The following is a 27922-nucleotide window of genomic DNA, read 5'->3' on the forward strand; positions in this document are numbered from 1 at the left end:
CTCCAACAAGGTCCAAGCTTCACCTCCATACGCTAGAGCATGTATCACAATACTGTCATGTAGTAACTTTTTCACATCTCATGCTCATTTCCCTGTTTCTTATCACTGCTTTCAAAGATCCTGCAACCTTTCTTCCTTGTTGTACTCTTTCAAGCACTTCACCCTCCCAAATTCCATCTTTACTCATCACACTACCCAAGTACTTAAATGCACTCATATTTTCCATTTCTTCCTCATCCAACCTCACTGTACATTCAGTGACTTCATTTCTCTCGAAGACCCTAACTTTACGCTTCCCTACATTCACCTTTAGATTCCGTTTCTCACTCACACTCCACGACTCATTCACCAAGCCTTGCACCTCCTCTTCATCTTCGCTTAACAACACAGTATCATCTGCAAACAACAGTACAGAGAGTTTCCACACACTGCCCTATCTCATTAGGGCAGCTCCAACATCCACTGCCCTACCTTGTATCTCCTTTATAACCCCATCCATATACACTCTGAACAACCACGGAGACATGGCACAGCCCTGTTTCAATTCAACCTTCAAACAGAAAAATTCACTCAGTTCACTGTCTACACGCCCTGCAGCCTTAGCACCCTCGTACATACTCTTCACGAGATTCAACAACTTCTCGTCTACTCCATATATTCTTAATACTTTCCACAATCCTTGTGTATCCACTCTGTCAAATGCTTTCTCCAAATCCATGAAGGCCGCATACAACTTCTTTCCCTTCTCTAGAAACTTTTCCACTAAAGGCCTAAGAATGAATATCTGATCTACACAAGTTCTTCCCATCCTAAAACCTCCCTGTTCTACTCCACTTAATTCCTCTGTTATTTCCCTAACTCTGTCGATAAGTATCCTACCATATACTTTTCCTATAACACTAAGAAGACAATGCCCCTATGATTATCACACACTTCTTTTTCCCCTATCCCTTCGTACAGGGGAATAATTATACCTGACTTCCAATCCTCTGGGACTTTATTTTCCTCCCAGGACAATCTGCACATCTTCCACATCCATTCTACTACTATCTCTCCCCCATGCTTCAAAATTTCACCACACACTCCATCAATTCCTGGGGATTTCCCCATTTTGACTACATTCATTGCTTCCACAATTTCCATCCTACTGATTTCTTCCTCTCTTCTCACATCCTTCCTCGCAGCCATTCTTCAGCCACTTATATTCGCATTACTTTCATTCTCTATGTTCAGCAATTCCTTAAAGTGTTCTCTCCATCTGCTCACTTTTTCTCCGTTCTCCACTAATAATCTACCATTTTTAACTTTCACTCCCCGACTAACTTTTAGTTTAACACCCTGTCTAACTTCGTTTACTTTTTTCCATAAAATTTTCTTACATTCCCTCCATTTTACACTCAAATTCTTTCCAAATTCCCCAACCACACTCTTCTTACACTCTATTAGTAATCTTTTAATCTGTCTCTTTCTCTCTACATATAACTCTCTCTCTCTCTCTCTCTCTCTCTCTCTCTCTCTCTCTCTCTCTCTCTCTCATTTTAACAACATATAACAACAAGTGGCAAGCCCTATTTTCCTGTGCACCTAAGGACGAGCCATTCATATAGGAATGAATGGGCTAACCCAAATTTGCGTCATGAAAAACTTAGCTCATGTTAGGGTTCCCTCCTTTTGATGAGAGGGTGGAAGGAGGGCAGAAGGGAATGTGAAGCTGATATCCTACGGGTGAATTTTTTGCTACCGCTGAATGATTTTGTTCCTGTGAGGGAGACCTCTTGTCTTAAAGGGGTTAATGAAGGCTTTAGTAACGCCTCCCATTCGAGAAATATATCATAAATAGAACCTAGCTTTCAGAAAAAATCACGGGCAAAAAAAAGGAACAGCTCGCAGGGAAGGAGTTAATGAAAGAGAGGGAGACCAGAAGGGAATATGAAACTGTAATTATGTCTTTGATATAGGACTGGAAAAGAACCACAGTATGTGGGTCAGAAATGAGCAGGCATGGGGTAATAGCAATATGTAATAGTAAAAGAAATTACAGCATTTTCTAGTAATAGTAACAGACCGAAATATGTGTGCTTGTAATAGTAATGGTAATAGTAATAGAAAACAAAGCAAAAAAGTATCAGTCTATTACTTTCTATTACATCTGTTCACTGCGATCTCCTTTGCAGCTGACACCACGATCAGAACATTAGAGCCTTGAAGCTATGTAGTGCTGCGATGAACGTCACACAATCCGAGCTGAAAACGATCAACAATCAGACGACGTTGAACCGATTCACAGTTTACTGAGTATAGACAGTGGATCGTCGCCGAGCGAGTCGGTAGGTTTTACGTCTTGTTATGTAAGAAACTGAGCATTATTAGCACTTTGCAGTTCCAGCGTCTTCAGCTCAGGTGGAAAGTCTGTTCAGCACTGGAGGAAAGATTTTCAGTCCTGGCAGATCCCGTTTGACACATAGCTTCATGTTATTAGATGCAACGCACACTAAGTAAATATACATTGAACCGCAAAACGTTTAAGGTGGTGTGACGAATAGCCTCAAGTGAAAATAAGGGATCAGTATGGTATTAATTTTGGTTATGATTAAATCCGTCCCACGGATAAAACATATATAGGCCTACCATGATTTTTTTTTTCCGGAATAAAATTGCTTAGTAAAGATGATGCTGAATTTCATTTTTCATCAAAGTTCCCCTATTCCACAGACTAAAGTTGTATGACTGAATGACGTCAATGGTCGACAGCGTCTTAATCATCTTAATCATCAGCAACAGGTCAAATTTTTGATAGATCAGACTATCTTCAGTTAATCTAGGTATAAATACATTTCTGATATCCTTATAGAGCCCTTCTTTCGCCATGTGGGGTTCAGATTGACCCCAACACGTCTTTAAAGGATGCCATGCAGCTACGTATTGTTTTAGGGGTCTGGCGAATCATGACTTTGTCTTTGGCCAATATGTAAACAAACAGCATTTGAGTGGAAAGACTTTTATACTTCAGGAGTTAGAAGGGCACAAACTTCATTGGGGGTCGTCCGGAACCCCACCTAGCATTCCGTGTAACTTTTTTTTTTTTTTTTTTTTTTTAAGATTCTAATTATTATTGACCATATCACTGGATGTTGAGATGTTCTTCAGTCAGGGAGGGAGACCCGTAAAAGATCCTCCCATTCCTGATGCTGATAATGACACATGCAGTGATTTCTCTGATGTTAATATCGTTCAGTGGTTTTCTAATTATGTCAATCTTGTTTATGTTCTGAACATAGATTCATTCAAATTTATCACGGCATTTTATTTTCACATTCGCTTTTTCCCTATGGTATTATTACTGACAATACATTTATTTTATTATGTTAGGAGCATGCTGAATGATTAAGAATGATGTAGCCCTTAAATATATGCCACATTCTTCATTACATGTGCAAACTTTCAAAAATTTTGAAGAAAAAAAAATATACTTTCATAAAACACACAAAGAACACAAAAATAAAACACAAAAGGGACACCTGGTAGTTTGGCTACACGTGCTGAGTCCTGGGCAACATACTGTATGTACATTAGTTAACATTTGTAACTTTGTGTATATGGCAGAAATACAAAGATTAAGTTGGGATCTTTCAAGACCCCACATGGCGCTCCGGGTTACGTTTTTTCACATGGCGTATGAAGGGAGAAACCAGTTTTAAAAGGGTTATCGGAGAGGTTGTAATATATATCTATGGCAGGTATTAAAGAATGGTAACGGCAAATGAAAACTGGAAATTGAAGTGCCCATCAAGTAATTGTAATAGTAATAGACACCCGCGTAATCGTAATAATAATATTAATAGATTATGAAACGTTGTGATATTAATAGTGACAGTAATAGCAGGGGCCTGAAGTAATAGTAACTGTAACTGTAATAGAACAACTGTGATAGGCCTCATGCTTGGAAATGAGCAAGAAATGTTAGACTCAAAGGTCATCTACTTCCAAGAATGGAAATGAAGTGGTATTAAGATTATAACAGTATGGAGAAGAGCTTATATACGTGGGAACTGAGGTACACTCTTTCTACATTTTCATGGTAGTATTAATCACCAACTCTACTCCATCTTCCTCAACCACTATGTGTACTGCATCGACACCATTGTCAATACCATATTCATGGAGTTTTACACACACACACACACATACTGTATATATATATATATATATATATATATATATATATATATATATATATATATATATATATATATATATCCATCTCTCTCTCTCTCTCTCTAGTATGAAACATCGTTATCTCCCGCATTTCCATTGCAGTATTAACGACTCCACACCATCATCTTGATTTATCCACCTCACTATTATACTCTAAACTCTCATCGTCATCATCATCATCATCATCTTCATCGTCATCACAAAATACGATTGGAATTTTTTCATCATAGTGTAAAGCCACATTCTCTCCCATACTCTCAATACAGTTTTAAGTAGCATTATACAGTAATCCTAAACTCCCACCCTCACTCAATCCAGCCTCCCTGTCACATTCACAACCATCACCATCTCTGCCACCACTACCACCTCCGCCACTTACACATTGTGAATCCTACACCTTCAATACTACATCGTCCACTACTACCACCACCATCACCACCATTCAAAAACTGTCACTTCTACACCCTCACTGCTACATCCAACCACCACCATTCACACATTCTTAGTCCTACATCCACCACCACCAACTACACTACTCATACACTGTCACTACTACACCCTCACTACTACATCCACCACTGCCACCATCTACACCACTCACACACTTGTCACTGCTACATCCTCCCTACTACAGCTGCAGCTTCACTATTACATCCACCACCAACACCACCACTATTTACACCACCCATACGCTGTCACTTCTACGCCCACACTAGCCGATCCACAACCAACACCATCACCATCAACACCACATACTCCATTCATACAATGTCATTCCAACACCCTTCACTATAAAATCTTCAATCATCGCCACCACCACCACCACCACCACCACCACCAATAAAACACTGTGACTCCAGCACCCTCACTCTCACATTCACAACCATGACCAGGGTTCTTGCTAACTCCCGATGGTTGCGAGACATTTGGCTCCTAAGGTTGAAGATTTATGAGCCAAATAAATTTTTAGTACCAAACTGACTACGAGCCGAAATACTTTACGAGCATTAAATATATTTATTTATTTACACATTGTGATGATTAGAATCATATAATAGGGTTTGTTGCTTGTGTATTGTTGATTATTAATGGTGGCCTCAAGATATATAGCATGTAACAAGAATTTGAAGAAATAATTAAATAACAAAACTCCTTTTATTCCTCAATGAAAATAAAAACATCTCCATTTTATCTAGAATAAAATAATGAACTACTGGCTAATACTACAAAGTAATTTGGAGTTCTTATGGAACAGCAAAACTAAAATAAGCAACTACAACAAAAACAAAATAAGATTAAATACTGTAGCAACGAAATATCACAGCATTTTATACCTAAACTAAGTATCTCAATTAAAAAAAAAAATGACTAGCGAAAAAAATCTATTGTCTTCTCCATTTTATCTGGAATAAAATAATCACTGCTAATACTGTATGTACAAAAGTGGATGTATTTTCTCCTCCACAAAAGGCGACTTGGATGTAAAATTTGTTCCCCCTTGGGAAAAAATACTCGCATTTGCGAGCTGTGGCTCGTCAAACAAGAGCCCTGATGACCTTCAATATCATCACCATAATTGTCACTGTCACCACTACCACCACCACAAATAGCAGGAAGCTTCGCCATAACACAACCAATATCCATTTTCCTTCACAGTTTCACCCCCACCACAACATAATAAGCATGGACCTTGACCTATAGAAAATCAGTCACCAAATCAATCACAAACTCTCCCACATTTTCATTGACACAATATCCCCGTTACAGTACAAGGTAAATGTACGTTTTGCTTTAAGCAGCAGAAGGACCTTGCCAATTGAATTGCTCATACTCCAGTTTGCTTTCTGCATTTTTCTAGCCAATTTCATTGTGGTAAACAATCGCTTCCTGTTAATTTTTTTTCACCTTGCTGTTATTATCATGTTCCTTATGCTTCACCGACCTTTGTAATGGCAGACTTGTTAAAACAATCGAATCCTGGTTACGTTACGTTAATTTAGATTAAATTGCTGGTATAAGTTAGCATAAATTGTCAGGTTATGTTAAGTTAAGTGTGGCTGGGTTAGGTTCGGTTAAAAAGTATGGTTAGGAAGAAATACTAACAGGCGATCATGACTTATGTTGGAAGTGTTCGCCACAACACTCGAGAAACAGTTGACGCAGCAAAAGAAAGGTAGCTAAAAACAACAGAGAAAGAAATTTAACGTGAAACGTCCATTTACCACCCCAGAAATAACCAGAAAAATATTAGACTATCAGGAAGAAGAAGAAATGATTTTGCAAGGTGCTTCTGTTGCTTAAAGTAAAGCGTATGTTTACCCAGTACAGTATGTACTCGTATGATTCCTTCAGTACTTGAGATCCTTCCTAAGTTGATTAAACTCATCCATTAACAACAAGAATAACCAGATATGACGTCCTTAGACAAATGGGTCTTTTTGTTTCATGTTTCTTTTTCTGTGTACCAGACCTTCTTCATTCATTTCCATCCTTTCATATTGTCTTCTCTTTTCTCATTCACTGCTTTCATCAGTCACCTTGCGTTGTACAAACAATTTATCTTTCTCAAGGGCTCGTCTTCTCCAGTTCACATCAACTGATTTTCTTTAGAAAATGAGATCAAAGATACCAGTGTGCTAATATTGGCGTCATTAACCCTTTATTGGCCACGTCTTCCACGATCATTCTAGACGATTTTATTTTGCTTACAGTGCCTTGCACGTCAGACGATTATATTGCATGATCATATGAGCCAAGTGTTATACTGCATTCATAACTCTTTCATGGTCACGTTTCCCACCTAATGCCAGACTATTTTGTTCAGCTTAAAGTGAGCTATCGCTCAGACGATTGTATTTGAGAAAGTAAACATTAGTGCTAATACTGCTCACGTCTTCCATCTAATACAACACGATTTTTGTTCTGGATAGAGTGAGTCACAGGAGTTTTAAAATGATATTCCCCTCGGTGTGGAATCTATATGCTACCTTCAGGCCATTATATTTAACTATGACAGGATCCCTCGAAGTGAAGGAATTATACCTTTCAATTAAATAAATTAGTCTATCCCCATTATCTCCAAGCAGTTCTAATATACTTGAGACATATATATTTCAAAACACTAGTGGTTAGTTGTACTCTTCATCAACCACGTCAGTATGCAAGGTGCTGCAGAACGCTCAATGAAACTGACTTTCGGAAGCCAGACTAATTGGGATAATGACGAACCGGTGCAAAATGGGTTAATTTATCAATAATTTCCCATCTAAACCTAACCCTCTTAAATCCTATAGAATTGTATGTTTTATACACTTTTTTACTACAATCAGACGATTTTAAAACCTCCACAACCTCCTTCATTCCACTCAGTTCTTCATTCTCTTTAATCGCTATTCACTACCAGGAATAATAATGATATTTCCTTAGCAAACAGACTTAACTTGAGAAGCGACGCGGATAAAGAAGGCAATAAAATATACCCTCAAAAGGATAAGTCTTTCCAGGTGCGATTAATACAAATATTGGGAGGGCAATAATAAAACGCTGGATAATGGAGAGGCTGTTTTTATGATTAATGTGTGTGTGTGTGTGTGTGTGTGTGTGTGTGTGTGTGTGTGTGTGTGTGTGTGTGTGTGTGTGTGTGTGTGTGTGAGAGATGATTATTAATGTTAGAAGCTTCGCGTGAGGCCCCCCCCCCCTCTCTCTGTGGTGCTCATCCAATTTTAAATCTTTGTCCTATCAATAATTTTTATCATGCTTGCTGATCTGCCACTGTTGCATAAAGAAATGTGTGTGTGTGTGTGTGTGTGTGTGTGTGTGTGTGTGTGTGTGTGTGTGTGTGTGTGTGTGTGTGTGTGTGTGTGTGTGTGTGTGTGTGTGTGAGAGAGAGAGAGAGAGAGAGAGAGAGAGAGAGAGAGGTCACTGATAAAGCACTTGTCACCGTATCCAAGAGATAAAAATAATGACGTTCCGAATAATCTCCTGTTTACACAACATGCCAGAGATTCAATCTTTCAGTTACACATACACGCAATATTATACTGTTGTCTTTTGTTAGAGTATATTTCGTTTTCCTTTTCTTTTATTTTGCATGACAGTGTACGTACACTGCCTGAAGACTTGAGTTCACTCTTATAGACTGAGATTTTCGTCCTCTTTGCAGCTTATTTCCCGTAGCTAGGTGACAGAATAAGACAATGCATCACCATCATCACTTGTATTTCCCCAAAATGCTCTGTCCTCGTCCTCATATATGTATTTATTCATCATCATCATCATCATCATCATGATTATGTCACCATCAACATTATCGTCCTAAAATCCACTGTCTAACTTTATCATGGGACGGAAGATCTAAGCCACTTTCATTTGCTTTATGGGTTAGAATTTCAGAAAGCAGGGTTAAGGCTAATTAACCCGCCCCGTCCCGGCAACTTTTCGACCACTGGTACCCCCCAATCCCGGGCAATTTTCGACCTTTTTTTTTTTTGCTTAAACTTTCGCTTTTGGTCAGAAACAATGGCCGGTGGCAAAGAAAGTGGTCCCTGGGGTCCCTAATTAGCTTAACCAGGTATGCGATGGTCCCACCTGGCCCCGTGTTCTCCCTATGCGGTGTGAGCATCAAACGTTTTCTATGGTATTATAAGTTTGGGAAACCAATGAAAGTAAGTAGAAATGAATTTATTACAAACATAAAAACATGTGATAAAAGAGTATATTGGATTTTATACAAAAATAGAGCAGAAATAACCATTGTACCATCGTGAGAAACGAGCAAAATCGGCCAACTTGGTTCCCATGAATCGCTAACATTCTAAAATCATGATACATATAATTTTTTTTACTTACATAATACTTCTACAATAACATTATACCATTTTACAATATATTGAACTGTTTTTACGTATTCACAGGTCTTTTGATAACATTTAGCGTAATGCTAGCGCTAATTTACGTAGTGAGTGAACTCGCTGTGACTGATGTTTCAACTCGTATTGTGCTTTTTCTACTAACATAATACCTTTCTAATATTATTATACACTTTTCAACTTTATAGAACTGTTTTGAGATTATTTCAGGCCTTACGTAAATATATAGCGTAATAATAGCGCATAGTAACACACACGGTGAAGTCGCTATGACAACTAATTCAACTTACAACCTATTTTTTTTACTTATATAATTATTCTACACTAACATTGCACATGTAAACACTTGATATAATTGATATTACATCATTTCTGAACGTAAGATGGAACTTAGCGTCATATTTGCGCGTACTTACACAGGGAGTGTTATCGCGATATCATTTGTTTCATCTTACACAAGTAATCAACTTATAAAATACCTTACTACTAACATTACAACATCATCCACTGTATATAATTCCTATCACATACTTACTGACCAGAATGTGGGTGTAATCGTGACATCAATTATGACAACTTACAGTAATGTTCAACTTATACGTTTTATTCATGCTAACATTACACCCGTTTCCACTTTATTTCCTTGCTATCACATATTTACTGACCAGATTTACACAGTGGGTGTAGTTTTGATAACAATTCTTTCCACTTACACTAATTCTCATCTTATACATTACTTTTCTGAAAAAATAACACCCGTTTCAACTTTATATTTCACTTAGCACCTACTGACTGGCCTTACCATTATCATGAGCGTCATTTCGCCTTCCCACACAGTTTCAGAAGTGTACGAGATTATGGCGGTATTCCTTGAAACAAGGCTGAAGGCACAACGCAACATTGCACTCGACACACTCGTATCTTGTGTCTTTTCTCTGCGTTGATGGTCTAACTGTCGAGTGCTTACATACATGGCAGCGACGCTGGGGTTTACGACGGTTTGGTTCGGAAGGGATTGCGCTGGGGTAGTGTCGGGCTGCAAGACGTAGGGAGTCTGAGCAGCACGGGGGGCGCGGGGGCGGTGTGGGGGTCTTTCCTGGGCATGCTTGGCGATTATTTCACGTGCCAGCTCCCTCACAAACCCCTCAAAGGTCTCGCGGATACTCCGGTGGTCATTGCGTGCAGGTAGTGGGCGTTCAGGACCGTGATGTCGAGCAAGTGGAAAAAGAGTTTCTTGTACCACTTCATCGTTGTCCTGGCACAGTCAACACTTGAAATCATCGAGTCTGACTGATCAACTTGCCTCATGTTCAGATTATAGGCAAGTACAGACTCTGGTTTCCATACGTTGCGCCTCCTCTCGCTACGGTGATCCACGGAGTCTGTGCGGTGCATCAGGGGGCTGTGAACAGTTGATAGGAGGCAAACTTCCCTGTTGTGGTTCCACAGGGTGGCAAGGATGTTATTGGCCTGGAAGAAAACCACCTCATTCTTGTCAAGTTTCCTCCCTATCTTGACCATATGGCGACGGTTTCTCTTGACTGTACCACAGACTCCGGTGTCGTGTTGGTGGAGGAACCTAGCGAGAAGAGGGCTAGTGTACCAGTTGTCCAGGTACAAAACATGACCACGATGAAGGTACTCTTCTATCATTGTCTTCACCACGGCCCCAGAGAGTCCTATACTCCGATCTTCTATTATATCTGTCTGTGCGCCCGTGTACAAGACTATGTCTTGCACATAACCAGTCTTACAGTCACACATAACAAAGATCTTGAACCCGAAACGGTGTCTCTTGCTGGGTATATACTGCCTAAAGGAAATATTGCCTCTCCACAACACAAGACTCTCGTCTATGACGAGGTCTCTGTAGGGATAAAATGAGGAGCGGAACATTTCCCGTAAATGATCAAATACCAGCCTAATTCTCCTCATTTTATCGGTGTTATTTGCATTGGCTGGATCATCTGCATCAAAAAAGTGGAGGCGGCCGAGAATAAACTGAAATCTATTACGACCCATCACCTTTCCAAAGAAAGGTGTTAGGATGATTGGGTCCGTTGTCCAATAGGCAGGAATTTGATTTTTCTTCACCACACCCATCAAGATTACCAGGGCCAAAAATAGGAACATCTCAGATATAGTCACGGGAAAGTCATACTGTTCTGCATGCTTGCTTGTGGTTCCTAGGCGTTCACTTTCAAGGCGCTGGGATTGTGAAAATATATTCGTCTGTTCTACTATGCGCCCAACAAACGCCTCATCAAAAAACAAATTGAAAAATCTAAACGTGACGACCCAGCATTTACACCTGGAGCCGTGCAACCTGACCGCCACTCCTCAGTGAACTGGTGAATGATGGGAGTAAAATTACTCCCATCCTCCCAGTTCCACGTGACACCACCGTCTCCAGCCACGTCACCATCGTCCCCTTCGTCAGGGTGGGGAGGTGAGGGTGGTGGGGAGGTTGGGGAGGTGGAGAGCGGCGCCTCTCATCACTGCACTTCTCTTCCCTCTCCCTTTTCCTTTACCCTTTCCCTTCCCTTTCTTTTCCTTTCCCCACATCCTGGGGCTGTGGGGAGGAAGTTTGGGCATATTCAGGGCGAAAGAAGTGCTGGGGAGTGACTCAACCTCCTCTCCCTAGGCCTACGAGCACCACGTGCTAGTGCTGCCACCCTACCAACAATGGCCCCCTTCACCCCGCACTACCCCCACACCACTCTCACTTTCACCCCGCGCTGCCGCCACAACACTTTCCCTTTCTCCCAGCAATCCCACCACACCACTTGCTACTTCCCCAGACAAAGTACTTGAACCATACCTTAGGTGTCGTCTCGCCCCACCTTCTGATCCACGTGGTGATATTTTTTCCTTTCCCAACCACTCGGCGATATCACGTCCTAGCCCTCCGTCATCCTCATCGTCCTCATCCTCGTCCTGATCAGAATCGTGATGGAGAGATAGCTGTGCACGTGGTTGGGGAGCAGCCTGGCCTTCCCTTGCCTTACGGTATGTAACATACCGCGTTTTTCGGGGCGAAGGGACCTCCTCATCACTGCTACTTATTTCTTCCTCTGGCTGGACGTAATCGCGATCCACCACATCATCATCGAGTGGAGAATCACTGTCTCCAGTGAAGGCTTCCAGGACGGATGCAATTTGCTCATCTGAGAGACCTTTCCGCGCCATGTCTGACCTGGGTCACTGCTGGCAGGTGAGTGACCGAGACAAGGGCGAGCGTGGGTCACGCGGGGTCTAGGACGCTGCCCGCCTGGCGGCAGGTAGGGGAGGCTTGGGTACCCGGGCGAAACGAAAATCTCCCGCGAATTTTGAAATTTGTGGAAATTATGAACCTTGCAATTGCAGGACGTTGAAGTACGTCCTCGGGACTGGCTGTGACAAAACGTGAGGACGTGGAAGTACGTCCTCGGGACGGCGCGGGTTAATACTCGAAATTAAATTAGTAGAAAGATAGACAGATGAATACATAGAGAGAACGATATAAACTGCCAAGTAACACAAATAAAAATATGTAAGAAGTCTGGAGTCAAAGAACAAGCTGCAACGCAGATGTGCCTCTGATATATGTGTGCAGGCCGTCTTGCTCATCATAATGAGATTCAGTGTTATGCATTGCATCTGTCGCTGGGTACACAGGCAGGTGGACGGTCAGGTGTGGTGCAGCGTCAGTGTCTTCAGCAGGTATGGAGCTGCAGGGTGTCCTCACCCTCCTCGGGCTGGTGTGGGTGGCCAGGTGGGTGCTGTACATCGTGCTGGACGTCGTGGAGGCGCTGCGCAAGTTTGTGTGGGCGCGGCTGAGCAAAGACAACTTGCCCATTAAGTATGGCGACAAGTGGGCAGGTGAGAGTCAGTGTCTTGACACCTAATTCTTGCTAATCGATTCACTGAGAGTAAAATCAGTTAAGTCCACTTTACCATCATACTGACTTACTTTGACATTTCTAGTTCAGACGAGTAAAGGCCTCCCCTTGACGTAAAAACTTACAGAAATATGAAATTTTTCCACCAGAACACAGAAGCATACAGATTCGTAGCAGGTCTATTGTTATATTTTATTTGCTGAAGTGAGGTGAGATTCACATAACATGGATCACATAGTGTATAAAGGAAAAAGACCTGCATACTCTCATGATAGCAATGGAAGGGAATGAGCCAGTCAGTCTCTTCTCGCCCCTTTCTCAACATAAAGTTTCTGATAGAGAGAAACAGATAGTGGTTACTTGTTGTAAAGCATTTTGTGTGTGTATGACATCTAATTACTTATTTAAAGAGAACTTGAAAATGCTTATCAGTATATCGTTACTACTTTACTCTTTACGTTACTCTGTGTGTACAGTGGTGACGGGGTGGACGGACGGCATCGGGAAGGAGTACGGGAGGCAGCTGGCACAACAGGGCATGAACATACACCTCATCGCTCGCAACAGACAAACTGAACAACGTCAAGTAGCTTATCAGTAAGTATGTGTGTGTGTGTGTGTGTGTGTGTGTGTGTGTGTGTGTGTGGAACATCCACAAACTCAACAACGTTAAGCAACTAATCAGTAAGTCTTGAAATATTCTTGCTTGACTGCACGACTAACACAAAATGCTCAAAATAATGTATGTAGCATTAACTTTAATGATTCCAGTTACAGGATTTCCCTTGGCCTTCAGTGTATGTGACAGGCAGTAAGTTCATTTAGCTTCATATGGTATTTTCTTGCTAACACACACACACACACACACACACACACACACACACACACACACACACACACACACACACACACACACACACACACACACACACACACACACACACACACACACACACACACACACACACACACACACACACACACACACAGATCCACGTACAAAAAAAAAATCCACACTGTATTGAAACCCGTGTATATTGTGAAGACTGATTTAGAAATATTTCACCACTTCACCAGGGAAGCAGTCGCCAGGTGTGGAGACGGAGATTGTACAGGTGGACTTCAGCCACGGCAGAGTTATTTACCAGGATATCGCCCGGCACGTGGAGGGCAAGAACATCGGCATCCTGGGTGAGGCCAAGGACTTGTTGGCAAAGAAGATTTCGTAGTGCCTGAGTGCCTGTTCCTCAGCGATTTGTGCTCAGTCTCATGCCTTGCTTTCTTGTCTGTAATGTATATGCCCTTAATTTCAACATGTCTTGCAACACTATCATTTATAAGAGAGCTTTACATGTGCTGTGTGTAAACTAATCCCTGAGAAAATGGCGCTACGACATCTCTGAAGAAAACTACAGATATGCTCAAATCACTGTAATCCAAGAAACATAAAAATTATCTTTGGTCATCCTTTGCATTATTCCTTTCACTCCAAGACGCATTTTCCCACCTTCAAGTGGTTTTATGCAGTTTGGGGAAAGACATGGGGTTACGACGGGTTAATTGAGATTGCTGATAACATTTCCCTACAAATGGCCTCTCCTAGGCTGAATAAAATCGTCTTAAGGCAGCGAGGACCAAACGAAAAATTTCAGTGAATTATAGGGGGTTCACAGACAAACAGAAATGCGTGTCATACATTTAGTAAAACTCCTCCTTTTTGCCAGTAACCTCAAGTTTGCATACACGTCACCTTCTTCATTACGTTCTCCACTAAGCTTCCTATTTCCTTATCTCTTCCACTGGGCTTCCTACTTTCTTATTCCACCATTCTCTGCCCCCAAATTCTTAGCATTCCAATCAAAAATTTTCTGCACGTGTTTTTTCACAATTTTTCAAAGCTGATTGCTATCTCATTCATTAACACTTTGCTTTTCTATATTCTGCTTAATTTATATATTGCATCATCGTTTTTTTTAATAAGTTTTTCAATATATATATTGTTACGGAACAGAGAAAGATAATGTACACTTTAAGTGAGAATACTAAAAATCACTACTGTCCCGTAAAGTTCCGGGTTCAAAACAAAAGAGTTAGGTAAAATTACAAGTTAAAGTCTAATGCTCAAACTAACAACAAAACATTCAGGACTCATAAGGATAATGTAATGGCAAAAACTGGTTAAATATATGGTTAACTGCAATAGCCTCTATTAACACGAAATTAGCATGAGTAAATTTATCTAAGTCAGCCCTGAAAAATGAAATACCAGATAATACTCAGTGAATGCAAGATATATTATTACAGATACAAAATATTATCAAAAATGACTGACATAAAAACATGAATCACAAAAACCTTACTAGGCCTAAGAATTAACACCTTATGCTACACAGTACAAGAAAAAATGCAATAACAGTTATACTCAAATTACACAGCTGCTAGATGGTTGGAGACTTCCTGAGCACTCACAATAATAACAACTGTACAGGGGAGGACAGAGATGTGAGCAAAATGAGGAGTAGATCTAAGTGGCAAATAATGTAGAGACTGAGATCATTATATAGGGGCCGGCAGAGCTTGATACAACTTGTAAGAAGGACGCGCAAATGAAGCCATGGGGACAAAGAGTTGACAATCCTGCTCTGAACAACAGAAAGAGCGACTTACTCTACTATAAGGGAGGAGGGGGGGGAGTGAGGTAGAACACGCTCGTGATCAAACATGCAGCATACTGTACGTTAGAAATACACAAAGGATGATGAAATCATAGGCTATGTAACACCTCCCCACAAAGAAAAAAGAAATTTACAAAAGAAATTTCTTATTACTCTAAAACAATCTGTCTAAAGTCTAGATAAGCAATCTGCAATAACATTTTCTTTCCCCTTGACATGCTGTATGTCTAATGAATACTCCTGAAGAAGTAGACTCCATCTTGTCAATCTCTGATTTTTATCTTTAAACTTACTAAGGAATTTCAGTGGGTTATAATCGGTATAAATGACTATGGGGTCAAAACTAGAACACAAATAAAATGAAAAATGCTGTAAACCCAAAATCAAGGCCAAAAGCTCTTTCTCAATAGTTGAGTAGTTCTTTTGAGGTGGAGTGAACTTCTTACTGTAATAAGATACAGGGTGTTCAATACCCTGATCATCCTCTTGCAGCAAAACAGCCCCAGCTCCTGTATCACTTGCGTCAACAGCCATCTTAAAAGGCTTAGCAAAATTTGGAGTAGCGAGCACTGGCTGACTTAATAGGATAGCTTTAAGTTTGTTGAAAGAGGATTCACAGTTATCGGTCCAGACAAATTTAACTCCCTTTTTCAGTAGGTCTGTAAGTGGTGATACAAGAATTGAAAAGTTAAGAACAAATCTCCTGTAATAACCTACCATTCCCAAAAATCTTTGTAGCTCTTTCCTACTTTTAGGTCTGGGAAGATCACTTATAACCTGAACCTTAGCTCCTGGTGGTGCAACATGTCCATCACCAATTACGTACCCAAGGTACTGAACTTTAGCTTGACCAAACTCACACTTTGATAAATTAGCTACAAGATTAGCCTGAACCAAACGCTCAAGAAATTTACTGACATGGCATAGTTGATCTTTCCAGTTGTCACTGAAGATTAATACATCATCAATATAAACAACACACCCTGCCAAAACACTCTGTTACAACATTCATGAGCTTCTGAAATGTGGCTGGTGCATTCTTCATACCATATGGCATTACAGAACATGCAAAAGTCTTTCCTAGTGTTACAAAACATGAGATCTCCCTAGCACGTTCAGTCATAGGTACTTGCCAGTATCCCTTTAACAAATCAAACTTACTTATGTACCTAGCCTTTCCGATCTTGTCTATGCAATCTTCCATGCAAGGGAGAGGGTAAGTGTCTGTTTTGGTTATCTGATTAACACGTCTGTAGTCGATGCAAAGCCGCTGTGACCCACCTGGCTTAGGGACTAGAGTGACAGGAGAACTCCGCTCGCTCTGACAGGGCTCAATCATCTTGTGGTCCAACATGTAGCCAAGCTCCTTCTGGATGAGAGGAACTTTCACTGGGTTCACACGATAAGGAGGCAGTTTAATTGGCTTTGCGTCTCCAACATCGACATCATGCATCAACACAGTGGTTCTTCCTGGAGTGGCACGGAACACTTGCGGGTACTCCTGCAGTAATGCCGAAAACTCCTGCCTTTCCTCGGGAGGTAGATGAGAAAGCTTAGTCTGGAGATCATTCATGATATCAGGATTCTTCCCCAAACTATCACTCAGGCTCATACTGCATGGGAGAGCTTCACTTGCAGACTCGGATGGAACAGCTACAGTGCAGACTGGATTATTTTCGTCCCGCCTGTGATATAACTTTAGCATGTTGATGTGACAAAGTTGCTTGTTCTTTCTACGATCTGGTGTGGCAATGACATAGTTGACATCACTGACTTTCTTCTCCACGAAATAAGAACCACTAAGCTTGGCTTGAAGAGGTTGCCCATGCACTGGTAGCAGAATCAAAACCTGATCTCCTGGCTGAAAGTGGCGTAACCTGGACTTCTTATCATACCAAGTCTTCATCTTCTCCTGAGCAGCTCCTAAATTCTCTCTCGCCAGCTGTAAAGCAGTGGACAGCCGTTCTTTGAACTTCATCACATACTCCAGCAGGTTGACGTCATCTTCCTCCGACAGCCAGCATTCCTTGAGTAGCTTAAGAGGTCCTCTTACTTCATGGCCAAACAGTAGTTCAAAAGGTGAGAAGCCCAGTGATTCATTTGGAGATTCTCTTGCGGCAAACACAACGAATGGAAGACCTTTATGCCAGTCTTTCTGATGTTCCAAACAGTATTTCTTGAGCATCGATTTGAGTGTTTGATGATATCTCTCCAACGCTCCTTGGGTCTGGGGATGGTAAGCTGAAGACGTGATCTGGGTGATGCCCAACTCTTTCAGAGACTGCTTGAAAACATTTGACATGAAATTACTTCCCCGGTCTGACTGTACCTCCTTGGGCAGACCAAACTTTGTGAAGAACCCTAGCATTTCCTTAACCACGTTCTTTGCTGAGATATTTCTAAGTGGAATGGCTTCAGGATAACGAGTAGCCATATCAATCAGGGTCAACACATAAGAAAATCCTGAAGAAGTCTTAGGAAGAGGGCCCACAATATCCACCAACACACGGGTGAAAGGCGCCTCAAAAGGAGGAATGGGAACTAGAGTTGCAACCTTTTCGGTCTGATTACACTTCCCCACAACTTGACAGGTGTGACAAGACTTACAATACCAGGAAACATCCCTGAAGATACCTGGCCAGTAGAAGTGTTTCAAAATGCGTGCCACAGTCTTCCTCACTCCAAGGTGTCCTGCCAAACTGGAATCATGAGCCACTCTAATGATATCCTGCCTACAAACACGAGGGATGACAACTTGATGTACAACCTCCCATTCACAGTCGGCTGATGCTGTTGGGGGTCTCCACTTCCTCATAAGTACTCCTGACTTTATATAATAACAAGTAGAAGCACCGGCTGACTCTTCCTCACTGCAAGCAGAGTTAGCTAGACCTTTCAACTCAGGGTCAGCAACCTGCAACTCAACCAACTCTTGACGAGACAAATTATCAACACTACGCGGTACTGCCTCATCTGGTGAGTGGTCCAAATTAGCAAGAAAAATGTCAGCTAGGATAGCATCATCATCATCATTATCCTCTAAATCACCAGTAACTTTAGACTTAGCCCTAGTGACAGCACATGCAGGGAACACATCAGGGACATCACAATCCCGGGTCGCAGCCACTGGCTCACCAGACAACTGAGGAGCTGGACACACTTGACTTCCACCAATATCATTTCCAAGTAAGAAAGTTACACCTGACATTGGGAGTGTCTCAACCAACCAAACCATAACGGAACCATTAACAAAACCAGACTCTAAATTCACTCTGCACAGAGGGACAGAGAAGTAATTATTCCCTACACCTTGTAAGATTACAGTTTCATCAGAGGAATTAACATTAGAGCCTAGAACACTGGTCAGCATAAGGGATTGGCAAGCACCTGTATCACGATATATTTTAACTGATTTCCTGTCATTTTTGTCCAGAGGACTGACAAAACCATCAGACAGGAAATTAGCACATGAACTCTTGAGAGTGTCACCCACGTTACTGCTCAAAAGAGGAGCTCCATCATGAGAATTTAAGTTACCCCTCAAAGCAGGTTCAGTTAACTCGGTTAAAGAATTCTGGGAACTCTCAAGGGTGGACACTAGACCAATTGACTGAATATTTAAAGACTCCTTTTTGTTCACATCACGCTGTCTCCTGAAACATTTCTCCGTAGTATGACCAAGCTTACTACAATAAGTACATTTACTTTTCTGAAATCTAGAGGTGAAGCTGGTATTTACTTCCTGAGAAACATCATCTTTATTCTCTTTCCTGTTACCTGTACGCTGAGTAGAGGTAACGTACTTACTCTCAGCTTTCCTTTTTCCTCTAGAATATCTCTTGTGAGTGAGAATATTCATCAGCTAAAACTGCAGAATCAGACAAATTATCTATTCTTTTCTCATCAAGATATAGGCTTACATCTTTATTAATACACCTTTTGAAGTCCTCCAGCAAAATCATCTGCTTAAATTTATCAAAATCAGAATCCACATTCTTAGAATTTAACCACTGCTCTAACAGATCTTCTTTGATTTTTGCATACGCAACATGGGATTGCTTATCTTGCTTATAAGTTGTCCTAAATTTTACTGTATAGGCTTCAGGAACAAGCTCATAGGCCTTAAGAATCAAGCTCTTAACTACATCATAATTATCAGATTGATCCTGAGGCAAAGATGCATAAGTTACTTGAGCTTTACCGGTGAGAACAGTTTGAAGGAGTACTGGCCAATACTTTTTGGGCCAATTAAAACCTGTAGCTACCCTCTCAAACAACTGAAAATACTTTGTTAAATCAGATTCATTAAAAGGAGGGACAAGTTTAACATTTTTAGCCACATCAAAATCTTCAGAGCTAGATGATCCGGTTCCACCTTGTTTCATGCGATACTCATGGTCTGCCTGAATCCTAGCAATTTCAAATTGTGCCTCAGCCTCCTTAGCACGAGCCTGAAACTCAGCTTCCTTAGCATGAGACTCCGCCTCCTTAGCCTGAGACTCAGCCTCCTTAGCACGTGCTTGAGACTCAGCCTCCTTAACACGAGCCTCCTGCAGGGCTAGCTGTAACTTAGCTATTTCAATCTGTGTTTGCTCATTTGGAGGAGTTACATTAAACAAGCTTTCGTTAATCATGTCAACATTTTGATCTTTAGAATGATAAGAGTGAACTGCAATTCCCAATTGTTGAGCAACAAGATTAAGTTCATTCTTTGTTCTGTTTTCTACATCACACACTGTTTGCACATTTGACAAAAAATCTTTGGCTTCATCAAGCGTAGTAATAGTAGACATCATGAATAAATCACAGTCACAAAATATCAAGCAATATCCTTATGATAATATCCTGAATATCCTGATAAGAGGTGGCCAAATTTATGTTACGGAACAGACAAAGATAATGTACACTTTAAGTGAGAATATTAAAAATCACTACTGTCCCGTAAAATTCCCGGTTCAAAACAAAAGAGTTAGGTAAAATTACAAGTTAAAGTTTAATGCTCAAACTAACAACAAAACATTCAGGACTCATAAGGATAATGTAATGGCAAAAAACTGGTTAAATATATGGTTAACTGCAATAGCCTCTATTAACACGAAATTAGCATGAGTAAATTGATCTAAGTCAGCTCTGATAAAATGAAATACCAGATAATACTCAGTGAATGCAAGATATATTATTACAGATACAAAATATTATCAAAAATGACTGACATAAAAATACATGAATCACAAAAACCTTACTAGGCCTAAGAATTAACACCTTATGCTACACAGTACAAGAAAAAATGCAATAACAGTTATACTCAAATTACACAGCTGCTAGATGGTTGGAGGCTTCCTGAGCACTCACAATAATAACAACTGTACAGGGGAGGACAGAGATGTGAGCAAAATGAGGAGTAGATCTAAGTGGCAAATAATGTAGAGACTGAGATCATTATATAGGGGCCGGCAGAGCTTGATACAACTTGTAAGAAGGACGCGCAAATGAAGCCATGGGGACAAAGAGTTGACAATCCTGCTCTGAACAACAGAAAGAGCGACTTACTCTACTATAAGGGAGGAGGGGGGGGGGAGTGAGGTAGAACACGCTCGTGATCAAACATGCAGCATACTGTACGTTAGAAATACACAAAGGATAATGAAATCATAGGCTATGTAACAATGTATATATATATATATATATATATATATATATATATATATATATATATATATATATATATATATATATATATATATATATACGCTGTTTGAGAAGAAAAATATTTATAAGTATACATGGGTGAGACAGGAGGGTGGAAGGGTTGTTGATAGAGCTTTGATGGACTATGTGGTTGTGTCTAGGAATGTAATAGGAAGATTGTTGGATGTGAGAGTTCTGAGAGGGGAGGGTGGAGGTATGTCTGACCACTACCTGGTGGAGGGAAAGTTCAGAGTAGGTAAGAGATGGGTGAGAGCTAGGAGGGTTAGGTGTGGCAGGGAGGTTTTGAAAGTGAGTGAGTTGGATAAAAGAGAGAAAAAGATAGAGTATCAGGAGAAATTGAAAGATGAGTGGAATGCACTGAAAGATCAGGAAAATGGCAGTGTGGAGTAGGAATGGCAGTTGTTTAAGAGTGCTGTGGTGGGGTGTGGTGTGAGACGTGTGGGTGGTGGTGTAAGAAAAGGAAGTGAATGGTGGTGCGAGGAAGTAAGTATGGCTGTGGCTGAGAAGAGATGTGCATATGAAGTGTGGCTGCAGAGGAGGATGAGATGTCATATGAAAGGTATAAGGAAAAGAGGAATAGGGCGAGAAGGGCTGTGCGTAATGCTAAAGTGGCAGCAGATGAGAGGTGGGGTAGGCGACTGACAGGGAATTTTCAACAGAATAAGAAAATGTTTTGGAAGGAGGTGAAAAAGGTGCAAAAGGGAGAGTCTGGGAAGGAAGAACAAGTAAAAGCAGAGGATGGAAGGATGTTAACTGAGATGGATGCAGTAAGGAAGAGATGTTCAGAGTATTTTGAAAGATTGTTAAATGTAGAGGAGGAAAGAGTGGCTGAGATTGTGGCAGATGGAAGGGTGCAAGGAATAAATGTGTTGGGAGAGTTGAATGATTCTTTGATCACGAAGGAGGAAGTGAAGAAGGCAGTAAAGGAGATGAAAACAGGGAAAGCTGCAGGTATGGATGGGTGTGCTGTGGAATGCCTGAAAGGTGGTGGAGTGACCAGTGTTGACTGGTTAGTAAGATTGCTGAATGTGTGCTTTGTGAAAGGTATGGTGCCAATTGACTGGGCAAGTGCTTGTGTGGTCCCGTTGTATAAAGGCAAGGGTGATAAGTATAAATGTACTAGCTTTAGGGGTGTAAGTCTATTGAGTGTTGTAGGTAAGGTTTATGGCAGAGTGTTAATTATGAAAGTTAGAGAGGGTACAGAGGGAGTGATTGGTGAAGGGCAGTGTGGCTTTAGGAGAGGGAGGGGATGCGTTGATCAGGTGTTTGTTGTGAGACAAGTGTGTGAAAAGTATTTAGCGAAAGGCAAGGATGTGTTTTGGGCATTCATGGATTTAGAGAAAGCATATGATAGAATTGATAGGGAGGCTTTGTGGACTGTTTTAAGATTGTATGGACTTGATGGTAGGTTACTAAAAGGGGTGAAAAGTTTTTATGTAAATAGTAGAGCGTGTGTAAGAGTGGGAAATGCTTTGAGTGACTGGTTTCTTGTGAGAGTGGGGCTGCGACAGGGATGTGTGATGTCGCCTTGGTTGTTTAATATTTACATGGATGGTGTTGTAAGGGAGGTGAATGCAAGAGTTTTAGGTGGAGATTTGAGTCTGGTGAATGTTGATGGTGGAGAGTGGAATCTGAAGCAGCTGCTGTTTGCAGATGATACAGCACTGGTGGCTGATTCAGAGGAGAGATTGAGACAGTTGGTAGAGGAGTTTGGAAGGGTGTGTGAAAGGAGGAAATTGAAAGTAAATGAGAATAAGAGTAAAGTGATGAAGTGTACGAGGTTGGTAGATGGTAGGGGGATGAATATAGCTTTGAATGGCGAGTTGCTTGAGGAGGTAGAGTGTTTTAAATATCTAGGGTCACATGTTGCTGTGGATGGAAGAATAGATGCAGAAGTGAGGTTTAGAATGAATGAAGTAGGAAAGGTGCTGGGAGGAATGAAAAAAGTGTTTAGATGTCGTTCGCTTAGAATGGATGTAAAGAGAAGGTTGTATGAGGGTGTTGTGGTACCGACTGCATTATATGGGGCTGAATCATGGAATATGGGTGTAGCAGAGAAGTTTGAATGTAATGGAGATGAGGTGTCTGAGGAGTATGTGTGGAGTGACGCGTATAGATTGAGTGCGAAATGATGAAGTGCGAGGGAGAGCTGGAATTGTTCGGGAGATGGCTGGTAGAGTTGAGCAGAGGGTGTTCCGATGGTTTGGGCATATGGAGAGAATGGATAATGAGCGATTGGTGAAAAAGATAACTAGGTCTGATGTGAGAGGTGTAAGGGTGAGAGGAAAACCACGAATAGGATGGATGGACAGTGTGAAGAGAGCACTGGATGCGAGAGGGATGTCTGTTGAGCAAGGAAGAGTGGCTGTGCGTGACAGAAATAAATGGAGAGAAATTGTGAATGTATAAGTGATGACGCAGCCCTGAGGGGATATTCTCCCGCATTTGGTCTGATCAGCTAGTCAGGTCAGGTGCGGGTAAGGGGATGGGTCTGTTATGATGTGGCAGGGGTAAACCAGCTCTGCTGCCGGGCCCTGCTGCGGATGTCACTGATTGCATTGCGCAGTTGACCCTTGTGCGGTGTGGTGCGGTGAGGATCTGTCCGTTCTCCCCTTGGGGCTAAGATGCGAATGAATGTGTTTGAATGGATGAGTAATTGGGGAGTGTGTCGTCCTGTCTCGGCTACCTCCCTTTCCTTGGGGGAAGCAGCCTAGGTATATATATATATATATATATATATATATATATATATATATATATATATATATATATATATATATATATATATATATATATATATCATGCTTTCAGGAGCCTCTACAACCTTTTTCGTCCAGACTCAGTTTCACTGACTTTTACATAATTACATCATGTGATCATACAATCAATTTCTAACCTTCATGATGCTAACACACACACACACACACACACACACACACACACACACACACACACACACTCACACATCCGTCTCAGAAGAAATGCATGATCAATTCAATTCTTTCGAAGCTCATTTCCAAATCTGTATACCACTGATGACTATGAATAAGTTGTATATTCAAAATACGAATTACTTACTAACAACTTTCTTGCCTTTCACCGTTCCTTCCCGCCTTATGAACAACATTGAGATGGTGTTTGTTTCTCCCAAGAAGGTTGTGGTAAGATGGAAATAGATCACAAAGAACGAGACGGTAAAAAGCCTCCCATGTAACCTACAACTACATCAGACTGTTCCTTGCCTCCCCAGCGAACAACGTTGGGACGATTTACGTTCCTGGCAAGAAGTTTGTGGAGGCCAGCGAGGATGAGGTGTGAGAGCCACATCAACGTCAACGTGGCGTCGGTGGTGGCCATGACGCAGCTGGTGTTGCCCGGCATGCTGGCCAGAGGACGCGGTGCCGACATCAATGTCGGTTCAGGAGCGTCCAGCTGCCCGATGCCATATTGGGCATTTATTCCGCAACTAAGGTGGAAACGCCATCGTACGTCTTGGGGTATGCTGGCTTGAGAACATGGGAATATCAGTCGATGAGAGTTTTGTGCATTTGGTTGTATGTATTGTCGAGTGTTTCTTAAGCCAAGTAAATATAACAATACTCATACACATTACAGTATGTTCAGCGACAGATTTCAATTAAAAATGCTTGAAATAAGGCACTGTTGTGAGACATTATAAGGTATGGCCGTAGTGGCAGCTGTAACAAAATGCAACATATGTCTACTCTCACTTTCAAGCATTTGTGGATTTCTTCTCTGAATCGCTGTCTTGGGAGCTCTGTCGGTCTGGCATCATTGTGCAGACCCTCAGAACAGGCAGAGTCATCACCAACATGACCAGCTACACGGAACAGATGTGTAAACCAAGTAAGTCATTTCATTTTATACTGGTAATGCTGTCTGAAGGTCAGGTGGGTTAAGGAGTTCGATGTGGCACATAAAGGATGAATTCTGAGGAAAGGCTGGGATTTATTGTTCACTTAATGCCACTCAAGGCAGGGCAACTGGGCACTCTCGCCTTTAATGTTTGGACTAAAAATCAAATTTGTCATATAGATGGATTGGTCACTCTCTCATTAATGGATGCTAATCATGTCTAATCCTGACATGTGCTCAGTTAAAGGCAGAATTCGACAGAGTGCATAGACTTTCACCCAAACAGTTTCATAGTATAGGTTAATAGGTAGTGCAAGAATTTGGGATTGCTTGGGACTTTATCATACTCCAAAGTTTATCACAACCGTCATGCTGTGTTCTCCTTAGTTAATAATTACACCAAGCCTGACTCAATACTTGTTATTGCTGTGGTTTAACACCGGTCTGTTTGGCCGAGCAGACCACAGGTAAACAACTGCTTCTGTGGGGCCATCTACAGGTACAATGCAGAACATATACCGTGTGCGGATCCGCCTCGCTCTTGTGGTACACAGCTCCTCACAAGGTTTGGACAGGGCCCTTCCCATGGCATGGTGCAGGGAAATATGAGGACGTTTGGCTCCCGGGTGAACGCTGCAGCTGCTCCAACCAGAGTGCACAGCGTGACATCGTGTACGCTCGTCGTCAGGGCCAGATCTCATTGCACAGTGAAATAATGAGGACTTCTTCATTGCAGAGTTTCCTAATTAATTATCGTTTATTCACAGGCTTGTTTGTGGCCACCACCAAAACCTAAGTGACCAGTGCCCTGGCCACCCTCAGCCACTCTGGTCGTACCTCGGGCTACTGGCCACACGATCTTCAGGTACGTGTGACACTGCCCTCATGCGTCACATTCTTGGAAAGTACAAATAGCCTCGTCTAATGATAGGGATGTTTTCCTAGACTATACCGTTAACTGATTAAACATAAAACAAACACGTTATAGTGGGTTCATTGACTCATTACTGTAGTTCCAGGTTCATTTGAAACGTGAATCCAATGGACTGTAGACTGAAGCTGCCCTTCTCCTTCAGTTCGCCATTCTCCTTTTGAGGGAGATGTGGAGCGTTTGTATAACCAGGCAGATCCACCGCCTTGTCATATTAGTGCCTCCACGTGAAGGCGTCCCGCTCCAACACATACAGCTTGAGATAAGTGGGGTTAAGCTGCATAAGAGCTCAAGGTTGGCCAATGGGGAGACTTTTTCTTTTCTAATTCCTAAAACCAACCCAAATAAAATTGATATTTCAGGGTAAAGAATAACGCTTATTGGAAGCGCATATTTCCGTTGTTCTAATACATTTTTTATGTAATTTGTTCCAGGAATTTCTTGATGATGAGATTTTCAATCGTCGCTTCTACATGTACATGATCGAATGGATGGTCCCTTCAATGATTAAAGCAGAAATGAAGCGTGTGGCAGAAGAACAAGCCAAGAAGAAGTTGCAGAAAGTGAGAGATGGACAACGCCAATCAGAAGTGGTAGAAATGGAGTTGGAATAATGCGACTTTGTGACACTATTCTTTCATTCTTTCCTCCTTTTTCAAGTACTATGCTCTGGTTCGCATTTCTCTACCTCCGGGTAGAGTAATTTTCTGTAGTGACTGTCTCTAACAGCAGTTACTGCCTGTCATTGATGACTCTCTTTTAAGAAGGTGTAGATAGCCATCCAGTTAAATTATTCTGCCATATGGGTTGTTAAAACAGTGGCAGATATAAGATTACTATAAAGCACATAGTATGAGAAGAAAAAAAAAACATTTTTAATAAAGACATGACAAGATTTAAAAAAATAATAATAATAATGTTACATCGGTTACAATGAACCTGAAAATTTAGGCGAACGTTCCGAAAGAATGGATTGTTCAAGGTAGATGACAGAATGGTTTGTTTTGCATGTTTCTTTAAAAATGTCTAAAGAATATAACACTATCCAAGAAGACATTGTTTTATATTCCTTCTGACGTTTTCTTAAAAAAAAAAAAAAAAAAAAAAAAAAAATGTTTATATGTACTGAGAGAGAGAGAGAGAGAGAGAGAGAGAGAGAGAGAGAGAGAGAGAGAGGGAGGGGGTTGCTGATAACACGAAAAGCGCTTATCACCGTACCCAGGAGATAAAATCACCTTCTGTATTATCTCCTATTTACACGACATGCCAGAAATTCTGTCTTCCAATTATACCTACACACAGTTCATACTGCTGTCTTTTGGTGCAGTATAGTTCGTTTTACTTGTCTTTTATTTTGTTTGACTGCCTACGTAAACTGCATGTAGACTGGAGTTCACTCTTGTAGGTGGAGATTATCTTCCTCTTTGCGGCTTATTTCGCTTAGCTCGGTGGCAGAATAAGACAGTACGTCACCATCCTCATCATCATCATTTTTGCCCGAAATTCCTTTACCCCACGTCCTAATATATGTATTTCATCATCATCACTATCATCATCATCATCATCGTCCTAGAATCCCCTGCCCCATCGTCTCATATATGTAATTAATCATGATCATTATCGTCCAAAAATCCTGTCTAACTTTATCATGGGACGATCTTAGCCACGTTCAACTGCTTTCTCAATGGATGTGAAATTTAAAAAGCAGACATGAGAAGGTCGATTAATACTCGAAATTACTGCACAGTAGATAGATAGATAGATAGA

At 41.2% G+C, this 27922-nt stretch overlaps 1 protein-coding gene across 1 annotated transcript; it reads left to right on the forward strand.

Annotated features, from left to right (window-relative positions):
* The first annotated feature begins 12787 nt into the window (after window positions 1-12787).
* Window positions 12788-26139, forward strand: LOC145410073 (hydroxysteroid dehydrogenase-like protein 1). The gene is made up of 7 exons (XM_080280284.1): window positions 12788-12944; window positions 13441-13545; window positions 14042-14175; window positions 24599-24760; window positions 25065-25215; window positions 25724-25817; window positions 25992-26139. Exons 1-7 carry the CDS (start codon window positions 12788-12790, stop codon window positions 26137-26139), a joined length of 951 nt encoding a protein of 316 aa, XP_080136410.1.
* Window positions 26140-27922: the final 1783 nt, after the last annotated feature.

This window comes from Coenobita brevimanus, chromosome 84 (assembly GCF_032717465.1).
Source record: "Coenobita brevimanus isolate Jiangsu-jjx chromosome 84, ASM3271746v2, whole genome shotgun sequence".
NCBI lineage: Eukaryota > Metazoa > Arthropoda > Malacostraca > Decapoda > Coenobitidae > Coenobita > Coenobita brevimanus.